The sequence below is a fragment of the Salmo salar genome, unplaced genomic scaffold (assembly GCF_905237065.1).
Source record: "Salmo salar unplaced genomic scaffold, Ssal_v3.1, whole genome shotgun sequence".
Lineage (NCBI taxonomy): Eukaryota > Metazoa > Chordata > Actinopteri > Salmoniformes > Salmonidae > Salmo > Salmo salar.
This window is the reverse complement of record NW_025550176.1, coordinates 234,542-245,582: the sequence shown is the minus strand read 5'-3', so window position 1 is coordinate 245,582 and position 11,041 is coordinate 234,542. Positions and strand designations below refer to the sequence as shown.

General features: G+C 42.1%; 1 protein-coding gene across 1 annotated transcript; it reads right to left on the bottom strand.

Moving 5' to 3' along the window:
* Positions 1–2,174: 2,174 nt before the first annotated feature.
* Positions 2,175–7,056, bottom strand: LOC123739223 (uncharacterized). Its single transcript, XM_045713693.1, has 5 exons — positions 6,881–7,056; positions 5,790–5,894; positions 3,095–3,217; positions 2,763–2,890; positions 2,175–2,528 (listed from the first exon to the last, which is right to left on the bottom strand). Exons 1-5 carry the CDS (start codon positions 6,936–6,938, stop codon positions 2,175–2,177), a joined length of 768 nt encoding a protein of 255 aa, XP_045569649.1. The 5' UTR covers positions 6,939–7,056.
* Positions 7,057–11,041: the final 3,985 nt, after the last annotated feature.

The following is an 11,041-nucleotide window of genomic DNA, read 5'->3' as shown; positions in this document are numbered from 1 at the left end:
CGTAACAACTGCTCCTGCTGGACACCCTGAGAGAGAGAGATATGTAAAGAAAAAGGGAAGTTTATACCTTAGACTCTGAGTTAGATAAGGTCAGGCCTAGGTTAGGGTCAGTGGTTACAGCACCACATGGCCTTCGTAGCAGATACGAGCGAGCATGCTGCTGAGCGCAACAGCAGCTCCCTGATCCCTGGAGGAGAGAGCATTAAAGAAAAGAGAGTAGATGATACTTGAATTTCACATATTTCCCGACGCTGGATGAGAAAGAAGGAAAGGAATGACAACCACAAGAGAGGCAGAGCGAGAGAGGCAGAAAGGAGGAGAGTGGAGGAGAGAGAGAGACAGAGAGAGAGAGAGAGAGAGAGAGAGAGCAAAGAGAAAGAGAGAGAGAGGCAGGGAGAGAGAGAGGCAGAGAGAGAGGAGAGGCAGAGCTGAGAGAGAAGAGAGACCACTTTCTCCCATTGGTTCTGACTCCGGCCTAGTCATTCACAGTAAGCGGTCCTCTCCTCCAAGGGCTTGAGCCGAGTAGGGCTATACACCCACTGCCGCCTGTTCCGCAGCCCCACGCTCTACACACCACACACACACACGAGATTAAATGCAAGGCATCATATTAACAAAGCGCAATATATACACTCTTTACTGTATTCTCCCTCCATTTACCTGCAAGCCATCCATGGCATGCATATGAATACTGTGTGTACGTGACTGTGAATACCTTGTGTGCCATGTAAACTCCGGCATGCCAGGATTACCCTGGCAAGACATTTCGATAACCACGCCAATCTCTCTCTGTCGGAAACTTTCATCAATAATTAGCATTGCGAAATTTTGAGAGTAAATTGAGCCGAATTAATTGATAAAACTCACATTGTCTGGAGAATTACACGTCTATTTAAAACGTCTGCAAGCAAGGTTAACCTACACCAAAACTACACCATTGCTTTTTTATTTATTCATAATGTGAAAAATGAATGGCGGGAAAACCATTGGAACCATTTCTGTGTTTTTATCGGTATTATGACACGTGAACTGTGGCGGATTATAGCAGTGCATACTACTGCAAAAATGCATAAAATCACAAATAATCAATACCTAATAAAAATAAGCACAAAATCTGAGCCTTCTAACAGCATAAGGCATTACTGGGTACTGTTCATGGCCTTCATGGATGATATGTTTTACAAGGCCATGCACTTAACATTAACATTCAACAGGTTCAAATTATGCAGAATGAGGATGAAATACTGGTGTAGTAAAATTGGCTAACGAATTGTCAAAAACATGGTTTTATATGGCACTGCAGAAATTACAAGTGTCACCCGTTCTTGCATATGACATTTTTTATGAGAAAAGTACTGTTCTGACATTTTAAACATTGTGTATGATACAAAACCTAGAGATAGAGAGAAAGAGCTACACAGTAAGAAGTTCAGTCTAAGATTGTATTGTGTATAATGAATGTTATGAACAAACCTGTCGCGTCCGATACGGACCTAGTAGTGTGTGGGGGGAAATCCATTTGAATTTAATCACTTTTTGACAGCATCACTTTTGATTAAGCAAAATGTTTCATACAATGTTTGTCCATTTAAGAAGTGGTCAGAAAGGGACATTTTGGACCTGAATGCCAAAACCTTCAAAAGATAAAGGTGCTCAAAAGTTGACCCATTTTGCATACCCCACCATACCATGATACATGTCTTCATCACTGACTGAAAAAGATAAACAGTTGAGTTTGATATCATTTAAAAGCGTAACAAAACAGGGTTGTCAAACTATTTTAGAATTTCTTAAAAAACAAAATAAAGAAATACATTTGAACCTTTAACGTCAATTTTGGAAAAAAAATTGAACTCCGATTTATTTCTAATTAGGTAAGGTACATCCAGAACCACAACACCCACAGTCATCTCGGTTTCTGTCTGCAGTCCTGATGTATCTGCAGTGACTTTCAGAGTCAACGTGTTTGTAGTCCATAAAATGCCATGTTTGTAGTCCGTTCCTCTCTAAGAAGGTGTGAATGAGTTCTCCTGTTTGTCATTGATAGAATACCATATTCATAGTCAATGAAAAATGTTTTTTAGTTCATAATATGGTGCGTTGTTTGTAAACCATGATATGCTGCCATGTTTGTAGTCCATAATATGCTGCCATGTTTGTAGTCCATTCCCCTCTCAAAGGAAGATGTGGAAGATCAGTGACTTGAGGCTTCTACTGTTGGGAATGTTCTGGACGGAGTACTTGATGGCTTTGTAGAACCTAGGACACGTTCCCAGGTGAGAGAGTGGCGAACGTCGCACTGTCCGGTGGTTGTTATGCATTGTCCAGAACCCGATGGAGTAACGGGATAACACCTCGATGCTGACGGTGTGTTGCCCGGGCGACCACTGGGTCAGTCTGACGACTGTAACCATGGAGCCAAAGCCGCAGGAGTGACAAGTCACGCCACGAAACACAGACTCCTCGGGGCATAGCGACACGCCTCTCTCCCACGATATACCTCCATCCTCCCCCCTCTCCCATGTCACCTAGGGTTACACAGGGCCACAAGACACACACCCTCCAGAGGCTGGTTGCTTTTAAAACCCAGCAGGATTCCGACCAGCCTAGGGACCGCCCCCCAAACGCAACAACTGCTCCTGTTGACACCCTGAGAGAGAGAGAGATATGTGTAAGAAAGGGTAGGTTAAGGGCTTAGACTTGAAGCGTTAGAGATAAGGCTGTGGTCGAGGGTTAGGGGTCAGTGGTTAGCGATGACTCACGGCTCTCGTAGCAGATACGAGCGATAAGCGCTGGCCAGCGTGTATCAGTAGCTCCTGATCCCTGGAGAGCAGCACAGACAGCAGAGCAGATGACACCCCTGTCTCACCACACCTCTCCCTGATCACCGCTGATGGAGAAAGAAGCAGTGAATGACAACCATGAGAGGCAGAGCGAGAGAGAGGCAGAAAGAGGCAGAGAGAGGCAGAGAGAGAGAGAGACAGAGAGAGAGAGAGAGAGAGAGAGAGAGGCAAAGAAAGAGAGAGAGAGGCAGGGAGAGAGAGAGGCAGAGAGAGAGAGAGGCAGAGCGAGAGAGGCAGAGAGAGAGACTTACTTTCTCTGGCCAGTTCTGACACCAGTTTAGCAGTCATTAAAGTAAGCGGTCCTCTCCTCCTAAGGGCTTGAGCCAGAGTAGGTAATACACCACTCACTGCCACCTGTTCCGCAGCCCCACGCTCTACACACCACACACACACAAACAGAGATTAAATGCACAGCATCATATTAACAAGCGCAATATACACTCTTTACTGTATTCTCCCTCCATTTACCTGCAAGCCATCCAGGCATGCATGTGAATACTGTGTGTACGTGACTGTGTGAATACCTTGTGTGCCATGTAAACTCAGGCATGCCAGGATTACCATGGCATGACATTTCGATAACCACGCAAATCTCTCTCTGACAAGGTAACTTTCATCAATAATTAGCATTGCGAATTTTTGAGAGTAAATTGAGGCGAATTAATTGATAAAACTCACATTGTCTGAGAATTACACACGGCTATTAAAACGTCATGCCAAGGTAAACCTACACCAAACACAATTAATTATACTTTTTATTTATTCATAATGTGAAAAATGAATGGCAGGAAAACCATTGGAACCATTTCTGTGTTTTTAATCGGTATTATGACACGTGAACTGTGGCGGATTATAGAAGTGCATACTACTGCAAAAATGCATAAAATCACAAATAATGAATACCTAATAAAAAAAGCACAAAATCTGAGCCTTCTAACAGCATAAGGCATTACTGGTTACTGTTCATGGCCTTCATGATGATATGTTTTACAAGGCCATCCACTTAACATTAACATTCAACAGGTTCAAATTATGCAGAATGAGGATGAAATACTGGTGTAGTAAAATTGGCTAACGAATTGTCAAAAACATGGTTTTATATGGCACTGCAGAAATTACAAGTGTCACCCGTTCTTGCATATGACATTTTTTATGAGAAAAGTACTGTTCTGACATTTTAAACATTGTGTATGATACAAAACCTAGAGATAGAGAGAAAGAGCTACACAGTAAGAAGTTCAGTCTAAGATTGTATTGTGTATAATGAATGTTATGAACAAACCTGTCGAGCGCGATACGGACCTAGTAGTGTGTGGGGGAAATCCATTTGAATTTAATCACTTTTTTGACAGCATCACTTTTGATTAAGCAAAATGTTTCATACAATGTTTGTCCATTTAAGAAGTGGTCAGAAAGGGACATTTTGGACCTGAATGCCAAAACCTTCAAAAGATAAAGGTGCTCAAAGTTGACCCATTTTGCATACCCCACCATACCATGATACATGTCTTCATCACTGACTGAAAAAGATAAACAGTTGAGTTTGATATCATTTAAAAGCGAACAAAACAGGGTTGTCAAACTATTTTAGAATTTCTTAAAAACAAAATAAAGAAATACATTTGAACCTTTAACGTCAATTTAAAAAAAATTGAACTCCGATTTATTTCTAATTAGGTAAGGTACATCCAGAACCACAACACCCACAGTCATCTCGGTTTCTGTCTGCAGTCCTGATGTATCTGCAGTGACTTTCAGAGTCAACGTGTTTGTAGTCCATAAAATGCCATGTTTGTAGTCCGTTCCTCTCTCTAAGAAGGTGTGAATGAGTTCTCCTGTTTGTCATTGATAGAATACCATATTCATAGTCAATGAAAAATGTTTTTAGTTCATAATATGGTGCGTTAATTGTAAACCATGATATGCTGTGTGAATACCTTGTGTGCCATGTAAACTCAGCAAAAAAAGAAACGTCCCTTTTTCAGGACCCTGTCTTTCAAAGATAATTTATACAAATCCAAATAAATTCACAGATCTTCATTGTAAAGGGTTTAAACATTGTTTCCCAAGCTTGTTCAATGAACCATAAACAATTAATGAACATGCACCTGTGGAACGGTCAGGAGATGCACTGCAGTACTTAATGCAGCTGGTGGCCACACCAGATACTGACTGTTACTTTTGATTTTGACCCCCCTTTGTTCAGGGACACATTATTCCATTTCTGTTAGTCACATGTCGGTGGAACATGTTCAGTTTATGTCTCAGTTGTTGAATCTTGTTAAGTTCATACAAATATTTACACATGTTAAGTTTACTGAAAAAACGCAGTTGACAGTGAGAGGACGTTTCTTTTTGCTGAGTTTATGTACATTGTGTATGGTTTGTTTACGCGTGTGTGAGTTTAATCCAGGCAGGTTAATCAACCCTGTGACCTTTTTCGCCTCTCTCTCCCGTTTCGTCTCTCTTTCTCCCTCCCTCCGTCTCTCTCTCTCTCTCAGACACAAATGGCTTAGCGGCTGTTTGTCCAATTGGTCACGCATCCAACTCTCCCGCTCTCAACCCCTTCCTTCCTTCTCTCCCTTGTTCCTCACTTGTTACCACAAATTTCTCTTCTTAAAATGTGATTTTAAACCTAACCTTAACCCTAAACTGAAAAAACACACTGCTAACCCTAACCTAAAATAAGACCAAAAAGCTCATTTTGGTGTTCATGAATTTCTACGATATTTTGACTTTGTGGCTGTGGTAACTAATGGAAACCCTCCCTCCCATCCTGTTTAACAAAGGCTTGGCTACTGTACATAATATACTTTTGGAGAATAGACAAAATCAAAGTTCTCCCTTGAAGGAAAGGCCACGTTTTTGTGTAATTTTTGGTTTTGTTGGCAGGTAGTGTCCTCTTTGCTGTGGTCAGAAGTGTGTGTGTGTGTGTGTGTGACTCACGTTTTTCCTGTATGACAGTAAGTACTGTTTCCAGGTGAGGTCGGAGTGCATCCTCGATGAGATCAGTGCTGACCACAATGGCATCTAATGCATTAGTGAGAGGGTCTGAGAGGGTGAGAGAGAGAGATGATTGAATATGAATACTTCCTGTACCAGTTCGCTTGTTACGATCTCCCTATAACCATATTACAGCATTGGTTAATACGTTTGGCTATGGGCTGGGAGACCTGGGGTCAAGACCCTTCAATATGAACCCTGGTACAGTAAAATGATGGTGAGCTCTGGCATCGTTTTCATCCCACTTCAAGTACTGATTTGAAATGAATAACATTGTACCACATATACATGACAGCGCTATAGACACCACAAGCAAACGTAGCAGACGTGAGTCGGACTCATGGCCTGGTGATGAGGTACCCCTGCCCCCGACTTCAAAATCAGTTTCACCTTCAGCCCAGGAGGGAATTACCTCTTGGTTTAACGGTCAAGACGTTGGTTTCTCCCATTGGAGACCCGGGTTCAGTTCCCCGCCTGTGACACATACAACACGTACCCTACTGAGTAGTGTAAACATAAGTGACCATGTCAGTCTATACTTAAGCAATAAGGCACGAGGGTTGTGGCATATGGCCATTATACCACGGCTAAGGGCTGTATCAAGGCACTCCGCTTTTCGTTGTGCAAAAGAACAGCTCTTAGCCGTGGTATATTGGCCATATACCACAAACCCCCGAGGTGTCACTGGTTACCAACGTAATTTAGCAGTAAAAAATAAACCTTTAGTCATACCCCAGGGCTCGAACCACCCAGTTTATAATGTACTGATAAAGAAGTGTAAGGTCCATAGCAACAGCAGCTGTATCAGGTCACATAGTATCTCCTCTCCCGTGGCACGCTGCACACACTGGCGCCATGCTACTGTTCATAACAAATGAAGCGATATCCGTGGTGTAATGCTCAGTGCTCAATAGTATGTTTAAGTAGGTGTGTGGCTCAGTCCAACACAGCGTAGTGTCCATCTTCACACACCAAACTTAAAAAGAAAATGCAATTCTACTCTACAATCGCGCATACCAACACTAATCACTCACCTTTGGGTACCACTGGCAGTAGTCGACCGGAGTCACTGGTCGGCCGCAGTCTATCCATGTCTGTGTTGTGGGTGTGTATGCGTGTCAGTATAGACTCCCATCCGGCCTTTTTGTTGCAGTCGTTTCTCAAATCTTCTGTCAGCCAAACAATGTTCTCTGCACTTCCCTCTCCTCCTTTCCCCCTTTTCTTATCCGTATCTCTTCGCCAGCTTTCTGGAACATCTGTCTGTTGCTGTTTCAGACACCGTCTTCTCCTTTCTTTCTACCTCGTCCCTCTTCCTCACTGTCCCTTTCTCTATGATAAGCTCAGCAAGCTACGAATCCATTTATTTCCTTCTTGCTTTTTATGTTACATATTCCGTACTCCCGCTCTTTCAGGCGTGTTTCTTTCTCTCCTACTCTTACTCCTGTGCTCTCCCTCCCTCCCTCCCTCCCTCCTCTACACTAATACAGAGTAAATCCTAATTCCCTGCAAAGCTGCTCTCCCTCGGTCACTCCCTCCCTTTCACCCGCTGTGTTGGCAGGTAGTACAGTACCACAGTAAACATATCCTTACAACCTAGCGGTCAAACAGGGACATGGTTCCAATCGTTTTTCTACCCTTAATTCTTCTATGGGATTTTAGAAACACTTACAATTCCTTTTCTCAATATATTTGCCTGTATTTACCCTCATCAAATGAAATGCTGATTAGCTGCTAATGTGGCTTTCATAAAGAACTACAAATGCCATGATGATCTGGACGAGGCTGCCAAATCGAGGCAAAATGAAACATCTCTGGATTAACTATCTAAAGTTAGCTAAATGTTGTAATGAATAAATTGGCAACATTTCTTTAAATTGACAATTCTGAACTGTCTTGTGCAAGTTCTAAATTGACACAATACCTGTTAGCAAAGGTGTCAGCTAGAGAAGAGGTGCAGGACTTGGCAGGGATTTATGGTCTTGCATTATGTCCACTTTGATGTTAATTAGCAATTTTGAATCAGAGCCGAATACATTGAATAAAGTCAACCTTGTCCAAAAGAGATTTACATGGTTATCAAAACGCCATGCCAGGGTAAGCCTACATGAAACACAGCCCTGATTTTAGGCGTTTCTAAAATCCCCTTTGGGAACAATGAATGGTGGAAAAGGATTGGAACCATTTCCCCTGTTTGACCGCCAGTTGTATGGGGCTTGATAGGCCCTTGGCTTGGTTGACTCGACCGATTTACATTTGGCTGACTGAGCAAGGTGTTTCGCTAATCCTTGTAGTGAGGATTTCTTACTGCGTAGTTCTTTAGAATGCAGGACGATTTGTAGATCAGTGGTTCTGCACAGCATCTTGCTCAAACAATTTTAAAGTAGTACATTTCCTTATTTGTGTTTTGAAAAAAAGCTTAAGGCTAATAATGCTCTGATCATTGTCTGATCGCTCCCAACCCATAGGAATGCCCACCCAGTTTACTTTAAAATTGTGGAAGCCCTCTACAGGTGAATAACTCCCCTACTGCAAGCTGTGAGAACAGCAGGAAAGAGTGATCTATGATCCTGCCTGTCCAGATGGGAGGAAGGTTTATCTCATGCGTTAAATACTTTAAGATTTCTGCAGCATCTGTTTATCTAACTTGAGGTTTAGCCTTTATAGTCCAATGAGTGTGTGTTTGATACAGCCAGAGGCTGACTGTTAGTAATTAATCAATGAGTGACAGGAATATTAGGGTTTTATGGTTACTGTCTGGTTGTCTTTAGTTTATTGATATTAAACATAAAACATTTTCTTTAGATGTACATGTTTTTTTTAGATGTAGTGAAAAAGCAATTAACCCTCCCAATTTTACTTTTGCTGTTCTAAAATGGATGTACAGCCTTCGACGGCTATGATTGAAGCTTAGGCTCGCAGGCAGTTTTTGGCCTTGCATGCTGTTGGATTTGTTGATTTTAAATGTGTAATAAACCCAACCTTTCTAACCATCAATAGGATAATCTAGCTAATTAGATAGGCATGTCAGTCTGTTAGCGCTTCATCAAACGCAGAACCAGATTGCCACTGTGTCTTAGTTTCAATCTCAGACCTGTTGTTACGCACAATAACCTGTTGATGGTTGGAATTAAACACACGCTAAATCGGACATAGGAAACTCTGAAATTTGGTTGAACGCGGCACGTGTATAACTACAATCGAGTGGGACATTACTGAGTTTCCTAGTTCGGACTAGCACGTGAACGAGGCAAGTCAGAGACATGTTCAAGTCTTCTGTGCAAGCAACATTTTATTTATAATTGTAAACAAAACAGAAGTAACCAAGAGCTAAAAAAGTATAACGACATGTCTATGTGAAACATTTACCAAACCACGTCAATTTACAGAGTCTGCACTAGGCTACACATATATTTTCTGCCTCAATGGCAATGTCCATGCTAAAACGGGTTATATCCATCTAGTCCACCACCTATCTCTACATGTGAGGCAGAGCTCCTCGCTCCCTAAAATCTCTCTGAATGTACTAAAACACCCAACCGCCAAAACAGTGAGATAGAGACATCAACTAGCTTCAGCAACTCTATAGAAAAGTATTCTCAAACTCCACTGCATGTGCAGGATTTTGGTCCATCCCTGCTCTAACACCCCTGATTCTACTAATTGTCTGTTCATCAAGACCTTGATTATCTGAATCAGGTGTTAGCAGTAGCTCTTCAGGACCAGAGTCAGAGAACCCTGATCTAGGCTTGGCTCTCTCTACACAAAGGAATCACCATGCTTTGGAAAATTACAACTTTAATATAAAGTTGTCCCAATAGTCAATGTAAATATATTACAGTAATTTACAATTTAGTCAATGTGTTCCAAGGCACTTAAACTCTTTTGCCTCTTATATCCTTCTTCCATTTCTCTGTCCTCACATCACTGAGTGCTAAGTCCACTTCCCAAATCAAAACTTGGCCCCTACCCCCTAGGTATAATAATGGCACCGGAGGGGATGGCTGCCGTTTTACAGGCTCCTAACCAATTGTGCTATTTTTGTGTGTTATTTTCACATTGTTTGTAACTTATTTTGTACATAATGTTGCTGCTACCGTCTCTTATGACCGAAAAGAGCTTCTGGACATCAGAAATGCGATTACTCACCTCGAACTGGACAAAGATATTTTCTTTAATGAGTCCGACGCGAAGGATATACTGCTTCTCCGAGACCAGGCCCAAATCCATGTCATTCGCATGAAGAAAATAATGAAATACAGGGGGCGGAGATCGGTTCTTTTGGCCAACGTGCAATCACTGAAAAATAAACTGGATGATCTCCGTTCGAGACTGTCCTACCAACGGGACATTAAAAACTAAATATCTTATGTTTCACTGAGTCGTTGCTGAACGACGACACGGATAATATACATTTGGCTGGGTTTTCCGTGCATCGGCAGGACAGAACAGCTACGTCTGCTAATACGAGGGGTGGGGGTGTGTGTCTATTTGTCAATAACAGCTGGTGTGCGATGTCTAATATTAAGGAAGTCTGAGGTATTGCTTGCCTGAGGTAGAGTACCTCATGAGAAGCTGTAGACCATACTATTTACCAAGAGAGTTTATCTATATTTTTCGTAGCAGTCCATTTACCAACACAAACCGATGCTGGCACTAAGACTGCACTCAACGAGCTGTATAAGGTCTAAGCAAACAAGAAAATGCTCATCCAGAAGAGGCTTCCTAGTGGCCAGAGACTTTAATGCAGGCACGTTTTAAACCGTTTAACCTCATTTTACCTCACCTAATTTCTACCAGCATGTCACATGTGCAACCAGTGGGAAAAAAATATTCTTGACCACCTTTACTCCACACACAGAGATGCATACAAAGCTCGCCCTCAATTTGGCAAATCTCACCATAATTCTATCCTACTGATTCCTGCCTACAAGCAAAAACTAAAGCAGGAATTACCAGTGACTCGATCAATACGGAAGTGGTCAGATGATGCGGATGCTACGCTACAGGACTGTTTTGCTAGCACAGACTGGAATATGTTCAGGGATTCATCCAATGACATTGAGGACTATACCACCTCAGTGACTGGCTTCATCAATAAGTGCATCGACGACATCGTCTTCACAGTGACCATATGTACATATCCCAACCAGAAGCCATGGATTACAGGCAACATCCGCAACGAGCTAAAGGCTAGA